The sequence below is a fragment of the Puntigrus tetrazona genome, chromosome 9, assembly GCF_018831695.1.
Source record: "Puntigrus tetrazona isolate hp1 chromosome 9, ASM1883169v1, whole genome shotgun sequence".
Classification (NCBI taxonomy): Eukaryota; Metazoa; Chordata; class Actinopteri; order Cypriniformes; family Cyprinidae; genus Puntigrus; species Puntigrus tetrazona.
Window position 1 is genome coordinate 15,115,172 of NC_056707.1, and position 26,138 is coordinate 15,141,309.

Genomic DNA, 26,138 nt, shown 5'->3' on the forward strand with positions numbered 1-26,138 from the left:
GCTTATAACACAGCAACACACAGAACTGTTTTGTTCTTAAATCAATCCGAATGAATGTGATTTAAGTACGATTGAATGACTAGCACAGCAGCTAACAACAAGTTAGTGTTAAGTAGCTTACATTTTAGACAGAATATTGCATAGAATATAATTGTGCAATATTGAGTTAACAATTCAATGAATTGCTCACTTATTTAGTTTGTTGCTATAAATAATGCAATATCTAGTAAATGTTTTAATAACTCAATCAATGTATTTGTGATTTTGCAAGTATCAATATAATGAATGACTCGAATTGCACTCAAAGACATTGAGCTGTTGTGTTCTTAAATGAATCTACGTTTTTCAAAGTATTGGTTGAGTTGAACTCATAGGCCCCAGTTACACTGTCAGTTAAATGTGACCCAATTCCAATTTTTTGCTCATATGTGGCACAGATCCAATCTGTTCTATTACAATGTAAATAGAAAAAAAAACGCATGCATTCAGATATTTCAGGATCGGTTTCAGGCCTCGTTCATATGTGGAAATCATTCAGATATAAATCAGATATGTGCCAATGCGACTGTTGTGCAAACAGGCAGATCAGACTTTCTGAGGCGTTGTGCTCTGTATGTCATTAAAACAGTGACAATTTGGTACTTCCCTGCTTCTTAATGAGGTCATATATAACTTGTGCTGGTAAAAAGAGTGGAAATGCAGACGGGGTATTTTGAGCTTCAGGCAGAAAAGGTGGAATTTTTTGATTTTAGTTGAATTTGAGGTTTTTACAAAACATTTGTTTTTTAATCCCTCATCTGGTGCTCCCAATCCAAATAGTAATTAAACATATTAAAGTTTCTTTATTTATACATTTTCTGAGAAGATTAGGCCTTCCTTTTTTCTGCTTGCTTCTTCAGAAAAACGCATGGCTCTTCCAACAGCACGCAATTCCATTAATTCCTACATACAATAATATACACAGAATTGCAGTATTTAAGTATTTAAGTATTTACACATTTATCTGTTCTGTCTTAAATTAATGGTTGAAGAGCTGATGAGGAAAATAACTGATGTGTAACATTAGATATGTGCAATAGCCTTTCTCATATGTTAATTTAACAGTAAAAGAGAAGAGGAAATCATTTTATTTGTGATGAACACACTAAAATGATAAAGCTAATGCATTATATGTTTTTTATTTTAGGCAATTTGTTTAGTTTTTTGTTTAGTTTTTTTCTGTTGTCATTTACAACAGCTATAATGCTATCTGTGCAGCCTGTATTTATAATTCATTATAAGGGTATTCTTAATGTATTATGCTGTTTGCCTAATGAATTATAAAAAACCTTATAATGTGTTATAACATCTCATGAATAATCATAAAATCAATTATAATACATTATAATATTTACTTATTTGTGATTATACCTATTAAGAGTATGATTATTTATAAGACACAATGAACACCATATTAAATCTACTTCATCTATTATGAACTATATCCTATATTGACATTGTTTATTTAAGATCTTCACAGTACCTTACAACATCCACATTGTGAGTGTTTAGGTGCTCAACGTTATTTAAGTGTTTTCTGTGAGGCTAATATTGAGGCTAATGTGAGCTAGCTAATACTTTCAACTAAAAAATAATAAGTAGTTGATGTACCATCAAAATAATTGAACTGATATTATTAAAAAAAGGTTCAAAGCAAATGTGTCATGTTACACTTTCGTCTGATCTGATATCTGATCTTAAGGCTGTTTGAGTATTGTTATTATTATTACTTAAGTAACATAAGTAAAATGGCAAGATATGAGACTTTTAATGCATTATAAATATATATTAGATATATTATACTATATAATCCATTGTAATCATGTTCACTGTGTGTTATAAATTATCATACTCTTAAAAGCTGTAACCACAATTAAATATTATAACACATTAAAACTGTTCTTATTAATAATCATGAGATGATACAATACATTATAAAGTTATTTAGAATGCATTATGCATTCAATATAGTGCCTTAAGAATACCTTTATAATGTATTATAAATACGTGCTTCGTAGAAAGCGTTGCCAAAATAGCTATATTGCGATTATTTATATAGTAATCATTAATAAGAAAAGAACATGAGGAAAACTTTTATTTTTCTTATAATCAACTTTGCTGACTCTATCAACCTCAAATGATTGTAGCTCAGTAAATTTGTCTCAGATTCCAACAAATCATCAACAGTAAATATGAAAATAAAAATTTCTAAAATTTGGTCACGTATGCCGTGAAGTAGAAGCAACGTGCATGGAGGCGGTAAATGACAACAACGTTGTCACAATGTTTCCGATGGTATGGAAAATCAGATATGGGTCACAATTAAAAAAACTGTCTAAACAGACAACCAAAAAAATGGGCAACAGATATAGAATCAGACAAAGAATCAACAAATCAGAATTGGGCATCAAGAGCCAAAGTATAAACAAAGCCTAAGGCAATCAGTTTAAGTTATATTACCAAAATGTTACCACTCTGAGTTAAAAAATGGTGTGTTAATATATTAATAATAATATATCATTGCTGTATGGTATTCTTTATCTTTGTCATTTTTTGCCAACATTTCTCTGGCATTAGAATTTAGTCAGCTTTAAATGGAGTCTCACCTTGAAGTGAAGCAAAAAAGCAAACAGTTCGCTCACATTTATTATAAAGTCTGGACTAATTGAATTGCTTCACAAAGGGAATCTGTCAGAATTGTTTTTGACAAGCCTCGCTCTTGTGAAACAGCAGGTAGTTGACAAACAAGGAAATTTGAAAGGCTCTAAAGCCTTTGGCAGTAAACTCATTTTGGACATCAAACATTTAACATGGTTCCTCTCCTTGGGGGAGCCGCTCGTGAATATATCCACATATGGGTGGGAGCTGTAGCTAAGCGGCGCACAATAACAACACTAGAAGAGTAATTTATGGGATAATAACTGCAAACAGTTTCTGTTGCCCAAAGGAATGGTAGAGGTTTATTTTTACCAAATGAGAGCTGCTCCCACATAAATTATTCCTGTATTATTGATCATCACAGATGAGTCACATTTGATGACATTGATGAGTGGCAATGTAATGTTGATGCCCCGTGGCATGTGTTTAGTTATGCAAAATTTGATTTGTGTAAAGGACGTAATATTGTAAAAATGCACAAGCACTTTTCCAGTACTTTGTTGTACCACCTTTTATAATAATGCTTCAAATTGTGCTTCGAAAACACAAAATCATTTAGTCTCTTAATATGAAGTAGTATCTTGATGTCTCCATTTGACAAGTCTATACGATTATTACCCTTTCCCCTTTTCGTAGTTACCATGTTATTCAAATTCACAAATGACCACATCCTCATCACAGGCATATTGTGAAACTTTGAAGCAACACCGTACCATCACAAGTCTCTCTATTGACAGTACATTATGACTTCGGTTATGCGGGTGATTGATGTGTACACCCCCTCCTCTGAATTCAGCATTAAATGTGCGTGGAATAAACGGATCTGATTTGGCCAAACAGACAAGCGCAAAGATGCAGTCGTATGAATAATGGAGCATGGCAGCCGCAGTATCACTCCGATAATTTGCCAGCTGGTCAGTGAATGGCGAAGCATGTGTTAGCTATTATATGATTTCATCATAAAATACCTCATCCCCAAGAACATCAAAAGACACGAAAATAAAAGTCCTATGCTTTTAAAAACTGAAATCAAAGAGAAAAAAGTGAATAATTTAAAACAAAAAATGTGTGGTGGTACAAAAACCATGCTTTCATTTGTTTTATGGTTAGTCTGATTGCATGTAACATTGCGTTTGTGTATTGTAACTTGCAGATGTGTCTTGGATTTTTTACGTTTCCTGACATCAAATTTAATAGATGTGAAGAGAGTGGGGAAATCTACTGCCTTTTTTTTTTTTTTTTTTTTTTTTTTTTTTTGCATATGGTAGAATTAGATATTGTTCTTGCAGTGCAAGAATGGAAACTCATTAGATTGCTTTGCTGATGTAATTGTCTTCACAAACCCCAAGGACGGAGGCTTTATTTCATTTAGAGCGTAACGCTTGAGAAATAATCTGGCTAATTTCACTTAGCGTACTGCAGGAAATTGTACAAATCCTATAGACCTTTTGAGCAAAGTAAACAGCATGATGTTGTATCATATAACATGTTTAAAGCCATGATTATGGGAGAGGGAGATGTTTTCCAGTGTATTTGTCTGTAAATGCAGAAGTTAAGATGGAAGTGTACTTGTAACTATGGAAGACAAAGCTTCAGATAAAAAAGGTAATTGCGACAGATTTGCAAGTTGCATTGTCAGATTTGGTAAATCAACTGAAAATGTCTTTGTTTATTGTTTTATTCTGAGGCAGAAACAGTAACTGACTATTATATGTATTACTGCTAAACATTATGGTGTAAATTTAAAAGGTATTATAAATTATTCTCTACTTCTGATTGACTGCTTAACACTCATTATTTGTAATATGTTACACTGATTTCTGTTAATGCATGCAGGTGTCTGATCATTGGGTTTGTTATAGAAAGAAAGCAGAAGCCAAAACTATTGAGCAAGTAATACAATAGATACATAGTTTAGAAATGTTTCCGGTCCGGCAGTTTTATGACCGCCATCTTGCATCATTATAGAGACATTGCTTTTTGCTTAGCAAACATGTTACTTACTATAGACCTCCGGTTCTTTAACTCCACGTCTGATCACGGTAAACTTGCACATTCTCCTTTCATCAGACACACTTGCTTTCCAAGCATGTTTTCTATAGCCTTTTTAAGTGTCCTTGTGGTTCTGGCTTCAAAAGTGAAACGGACTGAGGCTTGTGCTGACTCTGCCGACTTTTCCTAAGACAAAAGGCTGGATCATTAGCCATGGGGATCTGAAATGTGACTTGGCAGACAATCACGGTGTATGATCAAACAACTTGTCAGTGTGTTCTGTCGAAATGAAGGGGTGAAAAGAAAAAAAAAATCATTCAATAGAGGATCAATCAAGTTTGCGAGCAGCGAAACAAATAGTGCTGATGATGCAAACGTGGGCCGTCCCTCCAGGACACGGCGCTTCATTTGGATATTTGTTCTCCCTCATGAATGTTCCATTACGTGATACCATGGACTGCTAATCACATTCCACAAGAAAGACAGTGCTTTTAGGAATGTTGAAAAGCAAGTGGTTCTTTCTAATCTTTGAAATGCCTTAAAAGTGACAGAATGCTTTCTCCTGCCAAGATGTAAGGCTTAGATAGAGAGATAAATATGCTGTGGTCAGCTAAGAGTATCTCGCGAGCAGAGAGGCAAATTTAATAATGTATTATCATTCACTAGAGAAGGTGAAATCTCCTTGTCCATCACAACACGCCAGGGCCGTTTTATGTTACCCTTCATTTCAAAGGGAGCAATGTGCTGCAGAGACACCTGCTCTGATAAAAAGAAAAGATGCAGCTTCTGGCCCGGAGGGTTAGGGCTTCATTTTTGACTAGTTCCACCTTTTTTCTTTCTCTCAGTTTGCCAGCGACTTTTTATTTTGTTGTTTTGCACTAGAAGGGCAATTACAATAAACAAGATTCCATATGCAGCACGGACAGTCTCTTTGTGAATTCTAAGTACATATCTGAGCATCTGCCCTTAACGGTATGCGCACTGCTGTGAACAAATTTATCATTTGTTTGCCCTTGGACAGACGAAATGTAACAATTAGCAATGCTGTTTCTGCTCATTTGTGATTCTAAATGCGAAAAGCTTAAAAACAACTGTTGTGTTAAGGTAAGTCTGACCCTGACTTTCTATAACCCCGACGTCCTAGACATAACAATTATTTATCTGAAAGATCATTGGTTTGCGTGTTTTGTAAACAACGTGTTTTGAAGCGGATTTACCAGACATAACAATTTAAAAAAGATGTTTTGCTGACTTTGTAGTTTCGTCAAAATTCCTAATAAAGGGATAATTTTGTTTTGATGTTTGGACCCCATTCACTTTAAACATCTCCCATATTCAAAAAAAAAAAAAAAAACAGCATGCAGTTTTGGGATGACACAAGGCCGTTAGAAATTAATTTTTGGTTGAACTATCCCTTTAATGTCACATTGGAGCACTCACAGAGTAGTGGTGCTCACTTATTAAGCTGCTGAGTTTAGGGCAAAGTGTGTCAAATTTAAAAATTTTCTCTGTTCCATAATTATCAACGGATACTTAGGGCTGTTATATCCTTTGACTGCGAACAAAATCGTTCCTAATAAAAGAGAATAGGGGGAGGAGAAAAACTGCGGGAGGACTAATTCTTTTCTCTCTCGCAGTATTTGAAAGCTCGCCTAAGTGTTCCAGTCACCTTGACTTTGCAGCCACAGGCCCGGAGATGCTGTTGCTTATCCCGCCTAACCCCGGCCTGTCAATTAGGTGTTTAAAAATTAATCTCTTTAACTGGAAATACCATGCCAGCTTTCTACCATCTGTAAATGGAGTGTTATTAATTCAAGCTGCGCAAAGCCAGTGTTATGAATAATGTTATCAAAACAGATTTCCACACGTTTAACACATCACCCGCTTTTAAAAACCCTAAGTATTTTTTTTATAGCTGTGAACCAGACGCAAATGGATTTGCATCCATTTTCTTCTGCTCACGAGGGCATGAGAGACAGAGAGAGAGGGCGTCAGACGGGGGGCTCCTAAGCTCTGCTTTTTAAAAAGTTTACATTTACATTTCTTTTTGTCTTTCATCTTCAGTCTCCAAAGCGGCTCAGTACATAGAGCCTGGATTAGTGCCAGAGTCGATTGTCGCCCCAAACATCCTCATTCCCTGTAGGATTGCTGCGAATCACATTAATATGTCCGCCCGTCTTCGACGGAACGCACTCCACTGTGATCAGACTGCAGACTATCTTCCATTTCTCAGTGTTCGAGTGCTTGTTCTATCAAAGCGTTTTGATTATGTCGGGATTTTTACTCCTTGTTTGAATTTCTAATGTCATTGTGTGTAAAATGTGGAAAGCATTTACATATTGGCACCAAAACGCATTTGTTTCTGTGTAAGGACGCCGATGCGCTCATTCTTGAAAGATGTAGAAAATTCAACCAGATATGAGCTGAGACAATTCCCGTTAACAAAAATAAATAAAGACGTTCGCACGTACCCATCTCTAGAGATGATTAGCACTAGATTGCACAGGAGGCTTCCCGGAGTGTGATTGTAGTAATCTAGCTTTCAGGTGTGCTTTCAGTGATCAATAAATAGACTCAATCTGGCCGGATTCCTCCTGTAATGCATGCTAATAATAACGCCCCCATCCTAAAAAAGCAACATGTTCAATTTCCAGACCTTAATGATTGCTACCCCCCACATAGACAGTAAACAAGACCCTCCACTACATGCGAGTCCTGAATACATTTGCTTTTCAAAAGGCAATTAATTCAAAGGCCTTTGAGAGCATTAGTTACTCATCCTTCTTTACCTTTATTAATCGGGTTACACAACCCACTCTCACCAATGCTCCATCTACCTTTGAGGAGTGTCTGTTTACGACAACGATGGTTGTCATTGTACACCAAGAGCGGTCTTCCTGTAGGACGCTCTCTTGAAGAAACAAAAGTAGTGGAGGGCCTTTTTTATGCAGTCATCACAGGCAGTCAAGCCTTTAATCCTCAGCGGTCCAATAATGACATCCCCTCTGCATTTATTACATGGAGGAGCGTGGAAAAACGCTGACTTTGAACAAATGAACACTCTGACCTTTATGCAATAAATATGACACGGGCAGTATAAAAAGACAAGATATCTTCTTTTGCTGGGGTTTGCATCAGGGACTCTTCGCTTTTGCCACTACTGTATGGCCCACCACCAGAAAATAAAAGAATATTTGATACCGAACATGGAATGACTAAAGATGAATCCGTGGAACACTAAAGAATATGTTTTGAAAAATTAATTCTGTTATTTAATTTTTTTCCTCATGCAATGAAAGTCCAATGAATCCAATGTTGTTTTGGACCCTCTTGACAATAATTTTTTGGTCAAAAAGTCAACATTTAAAAATGTAATTTCTGGTACAAATATAGTTTTAGAATGACAGCATAAATCATTCAAGACAGAATTTGAATTGTTGGTTACTATTAAAGAGTCAGTCCCACTTTATATTAGGTGGCCTTAACGGCTGTCTACTAATCAATTTGGTACAATGCACTTATTGTGTACATACATGTTTCTACATTGTAAAAACACCTATATATAGAATTTCAGCTGTAATTAATTTCTGTAATTGCAATTATAATTGCACCCATGCCTTGACCCATTCCTTACACCTTAACCCACCCTTAAACCTACCCATACCACAAAACCTGTCCCTAACCTTAACCATACCCCACCACAATAGCAGCAGAAGTAACACAATATGAACTCAATAAGTACACTGTACTTATTTGACATAGTTATGGCCACCTAATATTAAGTGTGACCAAATGGCCTTCTTTCAATATTATAAAATGTTACCAGACTACACTGTAGTACTTTACTGTAAATATGAAATGCTGAGAAAAGGGCAAACAGGATTGAACCACAAAACCACGGATCTATTTGAACTGATAAAAAATGCATTAATCTGACTCTCCTGTTATAATGATTAGATTATTATAAATTAATAGAAAATCTGCACTGAGATGTATTACTTTTTGCTGAAACTGTTAGTTGTTTACAGAAAGAAATAGCCAAATAATTACTAAAGTCATTTTTCTCCAATATTTATTTGATCTTAGATTTTGTGCATTGTGAACATGTCTTATAATCTTCACAGTTTGTGGTTTGAGTTCCTGCTACAGTTTAAACCACACAAGGCCTGTTTTTTCCCCTCTGGTGTTGAACTGTTCACCATAAAGGCTGCTTTTGTTTTTATCCCTGACCGTGTGCGACAGTTAAGGATTTATGAAGATTTCCTCCCCTTCGCCTGCCCATCTGTGCGGCTGTCTTCAGCGTGGCCTTGAGAATATGTTTCAATTTATTAAGCCAAACCAAAGGACTCATTATTTCAGAAGAGGGGCGCGGAGTGACACACAGAATTGGTTATTAATGGAAAGTCTCTGCCACAGGGCAGTTGAAATTTAATGATATCCTACAAGAAAATATGATGGTGTCACTTTCCCAAAAGTCATGCGAAATGTCAGCGTTTTAAGGTCCCGCCGCTAATTTTATGCCCGTGCACAGTAATGTTTGGGAGCGCGTTTAGGAAACACGGCCCAGTGCCTGTGCTGATTATCCCCCTCACCTTCCTTGTGCTCTCAAATGGGTTTGTGCAGCAAGCGATTTAATCTCTAAGTGTAGGGAACATTAGTGGAGAGAAAGAGAGAGAGAGAGAAACACCACAGTGCATTTCTCAGAGATAAGGCTTTCCAAGCCAAATGTTACCTGTTAATCCAGGGCCGACCGACTCCAGCACTTGACTTTGACTCTCAGCAGGAATTTGGTAATGGCTAATTTTCATCTTGGAATTAAAGAGCAGAAAAGAGCAAAGCTGAGTGGGTGTGAGCGGGGTTAGCGGTTCTGCGGTAGATAGCTGTGTTTCCGTAACACGTATGCCATAGTGTCTGTGTTCACCGTGCCCATATGCACAACATATGCACCTTTAAGTCATTCTAAAGGAATTTGCCCACTACGGATCACAGCACACATTTCTGACTGTGTCTGCATGTGCTGTTAAGATCGAATTGCTTTCCCTTTCATTTCTTATGTCTTTTTCTCTTTTTTTTTCTGTTTTGTTTTTTGCCTTAGTTACAGTGCTCGCAATGCAGCAATATATTGATATTCCTCAAACATCTGGTTCAGGAGTTTGTTGTCTGGTAAGGGGTCATTTGCACGGAACAAAGCTTTAAATCTAAGCTTACCTAAAATTGGATATTTTCTCTTGCTGCCTTGTGAGTGCTGATATTTCCTTTAGGGAATCTAAGGGAATCTAAATCAGATCTAGTTGTTGTCCTTCTACACAAATTTCTGATGCGGCCTTAACTGTTAATGTATTTATTCCATTCATCTATCTGTCTCTGTACAATTTTGTTGTGTCTATGTATCTTTCATTCTGCCTATCAAGTTTATAAAAAATAAATAAAAAGAACTAGAGTTTAGTTAAACAAGGTTTAGTTAAAATTGTAGTTACATTACTCTTCTTTGAATTCCAAATTATGTAAATTCTTCTTTCTTGTATTAAAATTCAAATCACAATTTTACATTCTGTTTTCCACCTCAATTCTAATTCAGTTTAAATTCATTATAATATTTGCTTACTAAGAGCACAGACAAAGACATTTGTCTTCTTGTGCTTTTTTTTACCTATACTGCTTATTAATTAAAATCTTGCTCTCCCTTACATTTATTTACTGTTGTGTTTGTTTGTTTGTTTGTTGACAGGAAGCAGTGGGAGAGGAAAGAGGGGAATAAAGTCATATGTAACTCGTATGTACAAAAATTTTTGGTGCTATTATATTCAATGCTTATTGTTATTTTCAAAGTTAGTGATACTTTTGGATTTTTTAAAGATCTTCTTCACACAGATCAGTTAAATAAATGGACGTAGTCAGGCACAGACATTTTAAAAGTAGGCTATATAAGCTTTGGTTTAGGTCAATAAAAACAGTTTGCTGTGGAAATATTTAATGGAATGCAGAAGACAGGAGACGATGCAGTTTTAAAGATTAGCCCCTGTGTAATGCGCTGTTGTCTCCATTTATGAGACTGAAAGGTCATAACCACTCCCCTGGAAGGAGGCAACTTCTTCAGCCCCATTGGCAGGTCAAATAAAATGTAATTGTCTGCTGCAGCGGCAGCCTTTGCGAAGAGGAGAACTGACATCCTCCACGTTTTAAACATTCAATTCTCCTGCTGCGAGGAACACAGGTTTGCAAGGACACAGGCTTCACCTGTCAATATATCACAGTGACTGGCTAGCCAAATGCTGCAATGCTTTTCCCTCTTTCTCCCCCTCTCTCTCTCTCTCTCTCTCTCTCTCTCTCTCTCTCTCCATCCTCCGGCTCAGTGCCTTCATTGGAGAAATCAGCTGAAAGGTCCGCTGGGACTTCAATTCAAACACTGCAACTTGCAACATATGGCACATTTTCAGCTCCCAAGGTCAATTAAAGCTATTTATTGAAAGAATGTTGCTAAATTTCCCAAGGTTTACGCTCAATTCATCGCAGAGTGCCTTGTCTATCATATTAAAAATCAGTTGAGTGGTTTACGCTCTCCTTGTCGTGACTTTCCATCAAAGATATCAAAGGCTTTCGAGAGGAGTTCGAGACATTTTATCTTCTCTTAAGTATTTTTTTTTCTCCACTCTCCCTTTCTCCTCAGCGCAGTCTTGTCCGAACACTGCTCACAATACAAATCTAATAACATGTAAATTGGAGATAAGCCCAGATCCCTCCAAGTGATATTTTTTACATTCATAGTTTGTCAAGTCGATTTCTGAGCCCCTGTTTTTAGCGGCACAACACATAAGGACTGAGAGAATTAACAGGAAAGGTGATTTATCATTGCTACCACACTGTCAAGGACTCCCACTGCTGCCACGGGAGAGAGGGAGGGAGGGAGGGAGGGATGGCGAGCGCGAGTGTGCGCGCATGTTTACGTGTGATTGCGAGTATGTGCGTTGTTTTAAATTATGGCATTTCATTCCAAATGCGTCGTATTTACAGCGTCCCATTTTTATTTGCGGCTCCTATTATCCAGCGAAACAGTTGCGCATGAAATGTTATTTGTGACACGGCTGACCTAAAAGGATTTCATAAAGATTTTTTTTTTTTGAGGCAGAAAGCTGCAAACGGACCTGTCACAGCTGCTGCTGGCAGCCCCGGTGGAGAAATATCACCTGGAAAACGCAGAGCTCTCCTTCGCTCTCTTCATCATGCTGGCGTCTGGCACTGTAATTAAGTCCAAGTCAATGATTCTGGACCAATGGCAGGAAATAAACAGCTATAGCCAGGCCAAAATGGAGTGTTCGAAACAAGAGAATGCTCACAGACACAATTGCACTCAAGTGTGGCTAATGTAAATGGAGACTGACCAAAAAATGGCAAATTTCGGTTATTTGAGAGCTGAATTGGTCATTTGAGATGAAATGTGCTGTTTGCTTTCTAATGCATGACAGATTGTTTCCTAGTAACAAAGCAATATGAACCACCCTGTGATCCAGTATTGTGTTTGCGGCGAGGCCCTGCTGAGTCTAAAGCAGAAGTTGGTTTAAGCAATGATGTATTATTAATGCCAACACTAAATCCAGGACTACGGTGGCTGCAAACCAAATACAGGCTTCTGACATCCAATTCTCCTCTATTGTTTCTCATTTGCTGATTCGCTACATGTTTGGCATCTAAAGAATCAGAGCCACGAATGTGACAAAGAGAAGAAAACATATTTCTACGATGTAGTAATTGCATACAATTCATATAATTCACTCTGTTTTCGTAACCGGTTTATTATGGCACAAAACGATGCCATCCAACAGCATTAAAAAGAGCTTTACTTCATTTTTTTTTTCCTGTTACGTGTGATTGCAAGCAAACACGCATCCATTAGTCGTTCGCCCATTGTCGGTAATGAACTGGAGTAAAATGCTAGTTAAATTGGGGAGAGATTGGAGGAGACCCTCCACGGATTCCCGGCACTCCTCTTGGCCTTTCCTCCGTCCAAGAATTTTGAATCGTAAAGTCTTAATAGTGGCAGCTGATATTCAACTGTTGGTTGGCTGGATGTTTCCAGGGCATTTGCAGATGCTCGGAATAATCTCTTATGTTTTGCCGCAATCTGCTGTTGAGATGGTTGAAATAAATACTTTAAACTAATTAATGTAGGACCAGCTGTTACCAAGCCTTGGCTGGCGTTAGTGAATACTGATGGCAGAAGAGGGGCTCCTCAAGCCGTGCCGTGTTTGTGCATGATTTAGGGAGTCATATAAACACATATTAATTCTGTATGAGAGCTTGATTCTGGGGTTTGGTACTTAAACTGAAATGCATGAAAAACAATTTTCTTGTTTATAAAATGAATTATACTGTATTCTTAATGCATTTTAATGCACTTTATGATGATTTCTCGTAAAAATAGAATACATAATAAATAATAAATATTGCTCACACTTAGTTTAACTAAAGAGCAAAAAACCTAAATTCTTGAAATTAATGTGCTATGTGTCCAAGTTAAAGGATTTCATGCCGAAATACTAAGCAATCTTCTTTATACTTATGCCAAAAAAGTGCTCAGTGCATATTAAAATCAACAAATCTTTCAGTCATGCTGGACCTTCTACATATTTGGTTTAAACAAACTAACCTAAATTTATAAACCATAATGTATAGCTTATTCCACACTATTATTACTATAGATTAAGGAATGAATGAATTAATAAGAATTATAGATGTAATTAAATATTTTATTTAAATAAATATATATATAAATATAGAGATTTTTATAAAGTTTAATATATTATTAGACATCCATGTTATATGTATAAACATAATTACATAACAAATTAGATCAATTATGAATGCTAAAATGTATGCTTTTTAGAATGTTTTGTTAACATTTCAAGTAAAACTGTAAAATCTGTCATTTAAAATAAACACAAATTTAGGCATCACAACATTATAATTTTGAAGTTTGAATTAAATAGTATGGAAATGTTGTTCACCTCCAATAAGCCCCTTTCACACAGAGATTGCAGAAAATACACGGGTAATTGTTCCCGGATCGTTAGATTTGCTTAATTCTCACTGCCAGCGATTTCCTGAAATCTGTGAGTGCATTCACTCATAACCCGTAAAGGTACGGTCACACTGCACTTTTTGCTCCATTGACTTCCATTTATAAGTATGCAAAAAAGACAGACCAGAAATCCAAGCTTCTGCAGCAAAGTTGCCGCTGCATTCCAAAGTTCAAGTTCGGTGAACTCTGACCTGCGAAATTGCATCCCGTCAATGCAGTTTGTCCACGGCGTGACCTTTCTGTTTTCACGTGACTTGTGTCTAGCAAAAATGAAGGAGGTGCTAAATTTTATGTTAGTTTATATTTTATGTTTACTTTTTGTATTGTTTTTAATTTTCTGCATAATATTCAGTTGTTCACATGTTTACGAAGGTAAACATGGCTCGTCCATGTTTGCAGCTGCATGCCCAAATTGAAGTGTGACCATAGCTAAAGTTCCCGGAATGACACGTGACGTGTAAAGTAGTTCCACTCAGCTGGTGAAAGATCTCGACCTTAGCGCAGATACTGTGGAGCTCCGTGGTCACTGCTGCAGTCCGGTTTGCTCATATTTGTGTTTATTTAGGTATTTTTAGGTGAACGCCGCTCTCTGAGTTTAAAGCACAGACTAGTCCCTCTGGCCCGGCAGGGTTGTATTATTGAAAACACCCGCTCAAAGAGTCATCAACATCCATTACGGCATTGGCTCCGGCTTTTGTTCACACAGAGCTTGTTTCGGCACTGAACCCGGCAATGTTACTAGGTCCCAACCCGGGATCGATCCCCGAAATCAATCCCTGGACGTGTTTGCGTTCACTCTGAAGGCACTTTGGCAATTTTCTGGGACAAACGTGCAGCCTGAAAGGGGTTATAGATAATCATAATGCATACAGTATACATGCTTTATAGAATTTGTTTCTGAGACATTCTTGCCTTTTAGTCTGTCTGAATTATCCAGTTGAGTTGTGGTAGTAGGTGACATGGCCTCTGTGATGTCTCGTTTTTGTAGCAGACAGAATGCTGTCTGAGACTTCTCCAGTGATTGGCAGCACGCTTTGACAGCGCGAAGATAGTGTCAGCGCAGGCCTGTGTGGTTTAAAGTGAGTTATGATAGTCCGTGTGTACATGTTTGTGCATGTGTGTGCGGAGATGGATTCAGGGGTTATGATGCCTGTATGGATGTGCGTGTATGATGGATGCAGGCCTATGATAGCCTGTATAAGGCTGTGGCTGTTAAGATGAATGTGGAGTTTTGATGGCCTGTGTGTAAGTGTAAGTGTGTGTGTGTGTGTGTGTGTGTGTGTGTTGTGTGTGTGTGTGTGCGTGCGTGCGCGTGCAGAGATAGATGTAGAGTTATGATGGCCGGTGCAGCAGATGGCAGAGGTCTGCCCTAACGGAACTGATGAATGGCAGATGATGTCATCAGGGCACTGACAGGCGCTGGTGGCTGTTCACAGGAAGTGAGCAGGAATCTACTTTACATTTCAACCCTACCAGACATCTGCTCGGTGTCCACACTCACATTATTCTCTTTCTGATGCTGCTCACATACTCTTGAGCAATAGAAAACTTTTTTTTCTTTTTTAGGTATAGGTAGTAGTGTAGCCTAGTGGTTAAAGATCTGGCTTATAACTGAAAAAAATGTAGGGTCAAATGCAGGGTCAAATCTCAATGATTTACAATAGACTGTTACAGAATATGAATCCAGAATGATTTTAAATTAGTCGAACCATTCGATTAGTTAGCTTTGTTGCATCCTTACTTGTTCCTTCTGACATTTTAATCTAAAATGTATGTATAATCATTTAAAATGTTGAAATTGTGTTATTTTAAAACATTCTTTATTTATAAAATAGTCTCTGAAAAATGTTCAATAGTTCAAGATCTTTATTCAGATTTCAATAAAGAATAGTGACAAAATTGAATAGTAATCATGATATTCAAATTGAATAAAGATGGATTTTAATAAAGAATGATGAGAACACACACACACACACACACACACACACAAATTAAAACATTGTCATAATAGCAACAGATTGAATTCAGATTAAATGATTATGCTGAGTTTATTAAATGCAATTCTATTTCAGGGAATTATTAAATATAAAATACAAAATTGTAAATAAAAATCATAAAAATCAAAAATAAAAATCAAATGTTTATACTGCAGTGCATGTGTTCTTTTGAGAACCAGCAAAACCAAGCTTGCCAAAAAAATGTATTTGAAATAACGTATCTGCCAGATGCATAACTGTAAATGCAATACATGTTGATTGTAATATAACCGTTTACTACTCTATAAAGATTTCTTTTTTTCATTTATTTCTTTTTTAACACAGGGTACTTTTCGATTACTTCATTTACCCGCATAATGTTTAACAAGTTGACGTGGTGATTAATCTTGGAAAGCTGTTTGTAAAGACATGCTCCACACTTTACAGTGCTCATCCCAGCGTTTCTCTCCTTATGACATTCAGCAGGAAGTCCCTGTGGACTAGGTGATAAAATATATACTCTTTAATGTGCCAGCCCCTGTTTTTATTTGTCTGGCAGACATAAAATCTTTTTCTTTTATTTCCAGAGGGTTTTAACTGCAGCCCCACCTGTGACATTTTACACCTGCACATTTATGTGTCAACCATCGACTGAGAGAGAATAAATGATATTTATTTTACTCCTCTGTTTTGTTCTACCAGGTGCCTCTTGAATCTCATCCAATCGTATTGATTTTTTATGCACCGATTCCTTTGAGGGGTTTAATTCATTTGCCCAAAATGGCATTGCCAGTCTGCTGAGGGGGCGGCAGTAGTGTTGAAACATGGTCAATGAGGGTTCACCACCTTGTGCCATATGGCCTTTGTTGAGAAGCCAGGGCCCTTGATAATCTCAGCTTGCCATATGCATCTGCTTGAGTGCGGTCTTTTCCTATTAGAGAGTTTTCGTGCCATATGGAAAGGGTAGGCTTTGTCTCCCAACATGTCCGTGCCTTCAGTGCTACCAAGAACATATACTTTCCAAAAATGCAAATGCCTACTCTTTTTCCTTTCTTTCTTCCTTTCTTTCTTTTTTTTTTTTTTAAGAATCTCTCATTCTATCTGCATGTAAACTCAGTCAAGCATTTATAGCAGCTATAAATACAGAAGCATCAATAATAGAGTGCCGTGTGACACTGACAGAATGGGCTATCAATCATATGTGCTTGATTGGGCATGCTTGTATAGATGTTAATTTTACTCTCACAAACAATCTGGGTGTATAAACACCAATTCTGGAAAATAATGATTTATTTTACAGCAGAGTACTACATGGAGTGTGTCATCTGTTGTGCTGAATGCGTATGTCTCTCTGTTTGCCACCAGAAGAAACCCCCATGTGCACTCCAACAGCAAGAGACAGTTATGAGAGGCTCTCGTTGGCGGGTCAGACCTTACCTCCAGGATTTCCCTCACCCTTCCTCTTCCCTGATGGCCTGTCATCTATAGAGACCCTTCTGACTAACATACAGGTAAGAGACCTCTCCGTCAGAAGATCTTTAGTAGCTGGTGAATTATACCTTGAGTAGTTTTACCCAGTTCTCTTTGGTCGATTCAGATGGTTTACTAAAATGCTTGATGGCGAGTAAGAACCTTCTTTTAGAGTAAAAGTATTATCTCGAATATAAGATCAGCTAAAACCAGCTCAGAGCATGAAAAAACGCTAAGCAGCATATAAGAGAAAATGATATTAAGTCGTGACTGTTTTAACAAATGAGATGAAACATCCAAGAAAATGATCAAGCATCATCCAAAAGTAATGTCCAAATAAACCAAATTGCTAAACAAACATTGAAATGACCCAGAATGATAAATGATAAATAAATTTAGACTTTCTAGTTTTAGTCACATACTATACACATAAATGAAGTCAGAATTCAATTATAGGGTATTTCTAATAAAAGATTTTCATCAAGTTTCCGCTTGAATTTTAGCAGACCATCAGCTGGTTGCCGTAGTAACATTTTATTTTAGCCCACCGTGGACTGGCCAGCTGACACATGTCATGATCTTATCACGTCATGTGTCATAACACAATAAACACCAGTGATGCTCAGAATTACACATAATGAAAGGAGATGACACATCAAGTTGTTTATCACAAATTATAGCAATCTTAAGCCACAGTTTGGAAAATATTGTGAGAGGCGGATGAAGAGCTGTGATATTACTATCATTCTCAGATTTAAGACAAACATTCCATACAGTAAGAAATATTTATAAAGCTTGAGCAGACATGAAAGTGCAAAAGAGTAGAGTTTATATACTGCCGTATTACAATGATTTCTGAAGGATCATGTGACACTGAAGACTAGTAATGGCTGCTGAAAATTCAGTTTTGCCATGACAGGAATAAATAAAATTTTTAAATCTATTAAAATCTATGATAAATCAATTAAAATCTATTAAAAAAGAAAACAGTTATTAATTATTATAAATTGTCATAACATAGAAAAACACTTCTTTTTAATAGTAATAAGATAATAATTTTTATACACTGGGTGCAGTTGCCTGTGCCAGGTGTGGCAAAAAAGTTAATATACTACCTTACTCCTTCAGCTGTGATGTTTTTCCCATCAAAACAAACGCATAGCGTTTTATATTCGGCACAATTCCCTTGATCACCACTGTGGTTGTCATGCAAGTAAGACCCAGTCAGAAAGATGAATGTAGTTGATTAACACCGCCTCTGAGACTAATGATGTGGGTACAGTATAGGGAGTGAGAGGTCTGCTCATTGCTCTTGTGATATGGCCATCAGATCTATCGCGCTACTTTCGGCCCCATTGTTAATTAGAAGGACTCAGTTCAGTCAGTCATCTTTAATCATGATTTCAGGGTAATGTTTTGATTGAACATTCAAACACAAATCAACAAAACGAACCCAAGCAGAAAATTGAGATAAAGCAACTTAGTCTAAATTGGGGTCATAAGAAGGAACAATTAGTATGATATAGCCCATTGCATTTGGCTTAATTGCATGCGTACAGGGAATAATTGTTCTGAAATGGTCACCACGCAGTTTGCGTGGCAAATGCCGCTTTAAGTGTTGGTTTGAGACAAGCAGCTGTTTAGCTCAAGATTTGATCGTTCTTATACAACCTGCAGCTTCACACACCGACAAACCAAAGTCATGGGTTATTAAGGCTCCCATAATAAAGAATTCATGCAGTCGTCAAACTCGAAAGAACAGTTCATCCAAAATGTAAATACTGTAATCATTTGCTCACACTCTTAATCTTTACAAACCTGGGTTTCTATTATATTTTGAAAAATCCAGAGCCTCTGTACAGCGAGCGTTATTTTGCCTTTGATTATATGGACTAGAGTCTGATTGTTTTCTTCAAAATACTTCCCTAAGTTTAAGTGCTACTGCTCTAGGATAAAGTAAACCATTCATACAGTTTATTGACTCATGAGGAGGTGTGTGTGGAATGTGTATAAGGTGAGTTTGTTTTCTGCTGTAGGGTTTGCTGAAGGTAGCAATTGATAACGCCCGCGCTCAGGAGAAACAAGTGCAGCTGGAGAAGACGGAGCTGAAGATGGAGCTGTTCAGAGAACGTGAGCTCAGAGAAACCCTGGAGAAACAACTGGCTGTCGAGCAGAAGAATAGAGGTGTGTATTACTTAAAAGTACACACAATTTATTGTACCTTGTAGAGTCAGATTCCTGGTTCTAGAGGCATTTCATGAAAAAAAGCAAAGCATTTACAGTACGTACCTATTTCAGAAATTAACATTTGCGTTAAGGGGCCATATTTGCCCCTGTGAATTGTAATTATGAGGACATATTTTTTTCTAGTCATATAAAAAATATACTATGTGTCATCCTTTTATATGAATTACTTAATTTTAATCAGCTCATTAACATACATTCTTAGTCTGACTAATTAGGTAGTCAGACTATATTACCTATAAAAACTAATTCATCAGTGTTTCATGTGATAAAATGTATTATCTAGATTTTACATCTAAATAAAATAGCAGCGTTGCTCACCTGTGTAAAAGTCATTTCGTGTGTTTGTATAGTATTTGCAGGCAGGTTCTAAGATGTTGGAGATGATCACAATAGCATTGCTAGGCAGATATTAAAGGTGTATCTATATTTATATTTATATTGTGATTTTTTTGTGGAAGAATATTTATAAGAATGGTAAGAAAACAAGCACCATAATTAGGCTTAAAATAACATATACATGTAATCAGCTGTTACTATGAAATCTGAATGTATTAGGTAGGCTTTTTTAGTCCACTTATTTTGAATTTTGTGCTACAAACATGAAAAAGATCACGATCAAATAAACCCTGTTTTTTTTTTTTACTTTCTATTCATCAAAGCATTCTGAAAAATAAATTGTAGCAACTGTAATCATATTAAGAAATTTTACTTGCCAAATCAGCACATTACAATGACTTCTGAAGGATCATGTGACACTGAAGTAATGGCTGCTGAAAATTCTACGGATCAGTTTTCATAGAGATTTGCTGGACTTTTTATTTTTTTTTATTTTGAGCCTTTCTTTAGAAAATGCAAAAATCTCCTTAACAAATGACCTTCATTGCATCATTTTACACTTAGTGCAAAATTGCATTAAAATGACCTGAAAAGTCATGTTACAAGCTCAGTTATTAATTACAAGCACACACACACACACACACACACACACACAAACAAAAACATACTGCCAAAGTGATAGAGACAAGGTCATAAATCGAGCAAAATGAGGCATATTCACATTACGATCAATACATGAGCACATATTGATTATGTGTGCAGAAGTGCTTGTGGGAATACAGTATATTACCGTAACTACATACATGGACAACGTCTAAATGTCTAAATGTACAGAGTGCATTAGGAAGATATACAAAGTCCTCATACAAGTGAGTGTGGTTAAAGTCATGGAAAGTAATTTATATGGTAAATGTTTCTAAATGAGCCACAATATTTCTCAAGGGAAGGCCATGATTGGACTACAGATTGATAATAGTTTAGCTAATAATTTTCAACTCTCTTTGAGATTAAAAGTGATATGTGCATTACAGATGGCCTCTAGTTACATACTCTTTTGTACTCTATTATTGCATGAAAATATAATTATGAATCTACATTTTGACATCAATAAATGATTTAGATTTTTCTGCACAAAAGTGTTGCTAAGTGTGACTTAATGGTCTCATGTTCTATGTATTTATCCTACATAATGAATCAAATTGAGCTTATTAAGCCAGTTTCACAGAAGGATCCTTATAAATGTGCCTATAGCCCTCCAGCTTTCTTCTATTTAATATTCAGCGTGGCTCTCTCCTCTCTTTCTTTACTGAAAGTTTCCCTTAACCTCGTCTCATTGGCATTTTAACCTAGGTTAATCCAGGTTATCGCTGGCTCAATTATTTCGCTAATGACACAGTCAATTTCTCATTGAACGGGAACATTTTTTCGGCTGCAACTTTTCTATGAATATTTTCTCACTGGCAGAGTTTGAAAACCCAACTATTCTTCCTTTAGTCCTTATATCAGATATAACGCTGCATATGACCGGAGTCCTTGACTGATGCCTTTCTGTTCTTTGAATGCAGCGATCATTCAGAAGCGATTGAAGAAGGAGAAGAAAGCGAAGAGGAAATTGCAGGAGGCACTGGAATATGAGTCAAAACGACGAGAGCAGGCGGAACAATCCCTGAAACAGACATCACCCACAGAAAGCCTCAGATCACTCAATGGTGAGACACCTTGCCAGAACATTAACATGCTTAAATGTATTAAAGGGATGTAGAAATGTGTTGTCTATTGTAAATGTATTGAACGTAAGAATTTACTCTGTTGATGAAAGTAAAAAATCCTTGATGACATGTAAAAAAAAAATCCTTTTTGTTGTTGTGATGTGTTGTTCCTTTCTAGGAATAATCTGCTTCTGTATGTTGGAGATAACATAATAGTCATTATCAGAAAAACAAGAAATGTGTTGAATTTTTGATAACTATGAGGTGGCTGCACCAATTAATGTACATTTAATGATTAAAACTATACATAGATGGCCATGAAACATTCATTTAAGTTGAGAAAAATCTAAAGAGAAAAGAGACATTTTGTAGAAACAAATTATCTAGCAGGTGTGATTGGAAAAACTATTAGCCAGTATTGACCAATTATTTCTGAGAACCTTGCATAATGATGAAGTGAGATAACTTTAAAACCATGTCTTCTGTTAAAAAAAAAAAAAAAAAAAAAAAAATTCACTAAAATCTTGCATAATCTTGCTTAATGGACCACTGATGGTATTGTTCATTAAATCTATTGGAATTATTTTTAGTCAATTTAAATAATGCTAAAATATAAATGCTAGATGAAATTGAAAAAACTTTTTGAGATGTTGCCTTGGCATCTAACTGAATGAAACTAAAATTAATCAAACTAAGAAGATAATAAAGCTAAATAAATGAATGAATAAAGAGGGAGACAAAAACGCACAGCAAAACTTTATCTTAAACTAAAATAAATGACACGATGTTAAATAAATAGTATTGGATTGGGCACATTTTAATACACCCTATGCTAAGTCATTGAATAAAACTAGCAAATGCTACATTATCTACATCTGTAGCGAGCTTAGCAAGATCCATAACATCAGGCTAACATGTGGAGAAATGCTCTGTTCAGTATTTGTAACACCGCTCACCCATTGGTCAAAGCTTCGCCCTGACCCGAGCGATCTGAGCACATCCACCCTCCGCCCATCGCAAAAGATGAGGGTAGAAAACTTTCCTAATTAAGCACAGATGTCATGGATGTTTAATCGTCATTATCTTTTCATTTTGCCAGACTCGTTGACCCAGGAGATAGAGACTGACCGCAGCAGTGGCAGAACAGATGCTGAGAGGACAATACAAGGTACGTGTTTTTGAGGAGACTATAAATCTCAGCTCAGCTCCAGTATATGAGCCTCACTTTAACTCGGCCTGCTGTTCATGCATGCAGCCTGCCATCTGGGCTGCAGATCCTACAGTTCAAGAGGAAGGTCAAGATCAGTGGGATCTGTCAGGAGAACATTTCTAGACAGGGAAAATCGTGCAAATGTGCACTATGACAATGGCATGGTCTGCTGAGTTGGAGAGTTGACTCTTTGTGAGTGTGTGAAGGAATTTGATGGGATATTAAAACGAGGAACAAGGAGAAGATTAAACATTAATCAAGCCCACAGAGTCAATTAAAATTGTACTTTTGTTTTGTGGTTTTTACCAGCAGGGGTATATTAAAATATTATTAAAGGGATAGTTTGGCCAAAAATGAATATTTTGTCATTGTTTGTTCGCCCTCGTGTTGTTCCAAACCTGTATGACTTTCTTTCTTGTAGACAAAAGAAAATATTTTTAAATAATATTACCACATATTGTTTTAAGCTGCTTTGAACCCTGTTGATCTTGAATGTATAGACAAAGAAGTTTAAATGCTCTTCAAAATATCTTCATTTATGTATATGGGTAGTTGACAAAAATTGGACTATGGTGTAACATTGCAAAAAACTTAGAGGTCATATGATGTTGCTAAAAAGAACATTGTTTTGTGTATTTGGTGTAATGCAATGTGTTTATGGTTTAAGTGAAAAAAAACCTGTACATTATTTTTTTTCTCCTCTAAGCCCAACAAGCAGCCACAAATATTAATCAAACAAACACTTTTATTTATATACCTCATTTTTACAATACAGATTGTGTCACAGCACTGAAGAGTATCAAACAGGAGGATAGCCATGTATATTGTCTAGAAATTAAGTGTCCCTAACTAAGCAAGCCAAAGGTGACAGCGGCAAGGACCCAAATAGCTTGAGATCAACTACCCATATATAGTGTGCACATACTGGGGCAAAGATGGCATTCAGCTCAAGAGGTAAAGTTTAAAGATAAGATTCTTTGAATATAAGACACAGAATCATTTTAAAGATAGACCCCCTTGACAGTAAGACCCTGCCTGTGTTGTGTACCTCAGAGACCAATGCAATTTAATGAGCATAATAAGAAGTTTCATTATCTGATGATGACCCACAGTGGAGTTTCCTCACAAGAGCACAATACACCCGCTCAAATAAATACACATGCACTTTATGGGTGTACGGGTATTTATGGACCTGGTTTAGTCTGGTATCGTTTCACAGAAAACCACTTGCCCATTTGCAAATGTTTCAGTCACACTCTTTTAACTACACCTTAAGTGTTAAGTCGCTCGCTGCTCTGATGTCTATTTTAATTGCACCCAGCAGCACATGTGATACAAAAAAACGTCGTCTTGAGTGGTCTCAATTTCCCTTTGAAAATAGTGTGTGGAAATTGCTATGAAATGTGGGAAATGGCATTTTAATACCCCGTCGCAAGTAAAAGCCCTGTAACCCAGTTTGATTAGCCTAGTTAATTTTTTGTGTGTGTGTATGTGTGTGTGTGAGTGTGTGTGTGTGTGAAGGAAGTTTTTAGTAAAAATAAATGGAGATCCAGTGCAAGGAGTATGGTTTTACCCGAATAAATCAAATGACATTGACTCGATGAGCAGGAAATGATTTTTTTCAGAGCATATAACGTCATTAGCATTATGATGGTTCTTATGTCTAAAGATTAATAATTTTCCAGCATTAATTGCTAGATTCAGAAAGTTAGCATAAGCTTGGAGAAGATTGTTCTTTAATCAAACTGCTTTTGTCAGTAGTTTTTTTTTTTAGCAGATATAGGAGAAAATTAGACATTCTCTTTATGTATACTTTTAATGACAAGTTATTGCTCCACAACATGCGATAATTTAATAGGTTTTTTAGTCAGTGCCCTTGAAGAGTAGACTTAAAAACTGGCCACATGAAATGTGTGTGTATGAAATAGCTTGTGCTGTTTTTTGTGCATGTGCGTGTTAATGTCATGGATGTTGTGACCTACAACCAGCGTGGCAATAATTACTCTCAAATGGCAAAAACATAAAAAAGGATGCTGATAAATTACACTTGCATGTGAGGGAAAATTTCAATTCCAATCCGTATACAAAAAAAACCAAAGAGACGCGCTATAATTTCAGCACTTGGCTGTTAGGGGAAAAAAAAATAATGAGAGCATAATTTCAGAGAACTAATTATTTCTATTTGTCTTTTGTCACACTCTGTAATTCTGCTATATTAACACAGTCTGTGTTTATTAATTGCTTTTCCAGTGTTTTGAATCCATTCCAAGAATAAGCTTGACTGTTTTTCCTGGCTCCGTGCTTCTGGGAGCACATCTCGCCACTAATTCCTTGTGATACCGAACATAATATCTCCCCGGTATCTCTTCCCGATGCTCAGTGCTCGCCTCTCGATGTTTTCTGCAAGTTTACACGACCCTGTGAGGGGAGATAAAGTTCTTTGTTGCAAGATTAAACATCAAAACAGTTAAAGTGAAATTAAAATTAAATGAATGAATGTCACTGAAGCAAAAAAGGCAGTAATTAATGGTTCCCTTAATTGTCTTCATAAAATATTTGCATGGGCATAATTTGCATAATTTACATGTATTAATTAATCTTTCAAAGGAATTTTATGCTGAGAGAAGCCAAAAATTCCTTTGTTTTATTTAGCATCTAATGAAATATTTATCCTCTTTAATGAACTTTTCATCTTGATTTGAATATAAAAATGCCAAAGTTTTAACATATTTTAATGAGGGAGGTTCTTTCATAAAACAACATGGCAGTCATTCGATTTTTCCCACTCAAGAAGCATTCCTGGCACTGTTTGCACAAGCTAGTTTAGCTACACTCCATTTGACCCAGAATTAATATGCTAATTTGTACATTTAAGATTAGCTCTCTGCTTGTTTTTGTTGTCGTTTTTTCTCAGGTTTTGTAGAAGTAACTGTGGTGTTTTAATAGATTAATTGTATATTTTCCTCATAATTTAAGATATGTAATCTAGGGTTTGATTTGGATTTGCTTAGTTGTAGTTTGATATTAAAATACCGCATCAACAATACTAAACATCTCCAGCACTAAATAAGCTGCGTTCTGACAAATTAAGTCCCTCAATATCACATGCATTTATCGTGATCCGAATAAATAAGGACATGGCATTTATTTAAATGCATGGGTGAATTTTTTTACATGCCTTGTGCGCCTAAAACCATACATTACATCATATTTCATATATCTGAGATATTCACAATATGAACCCCTTTTGTATAAGAGGCCACTGAGTGACAAATAACATTAGAGTAAAATAAGAAGGTGCACTGCAGCTCCATGTGCAGCCCGCAATTAATCAATGTCCATTAGGTTACTAGATTCGCATGAATCAATATGTATATATTTCAGAGTTAAATAAAATCACATTGCACATATTTAGAAATGTATGA

At 36.4% G+C, this 26,138-nt stretch overlaps 1 protein-coding gene across 9 annotated transcripts in view; it reads left to right on the top strand.

Moving 5' to 3' along the window:
* The window catches only part of dachd (dachshund d), a 103,136-nt gene that overhangs the window by 74,188 nt on the left and 2,810 nt on the right, over positions 1 to 26,138 (top strand). For 3 of the 9 annotated variants that reach the window (XM_043248905.1, XM_043248904.1, XM_043248908.1), the window contains 5 exons: positions 10,418 to 10,462; positions 17,107 to 17,252; positions 19,248 to 19,395; positions 21,360 to 21,503; positions 22,603 to 22,671. In XM_043248905.1, coding sequence (XP_043104840.1) covers positions 10,418 to 10,462; positions 17,107 to 17,252; positions 19,248 to 19,395; positions 21,360 to 21,503; positions 22,603 to 22,671 — 552 coding nt within the window. The remainder of the gene's footprint in view (positions 1 to 10,417; positions 10,463 to 17,106; positions 17,253 to 19,247; positions 19,396 to 21,359; positions 21,504 to 22,602; positions 22,672 to 26,138) is intronic. The other 6 variants (XM_043248907.1, XM_043248910.1, XM_043248911.1 and 3 more) reach the window with 3 other exon arrangements.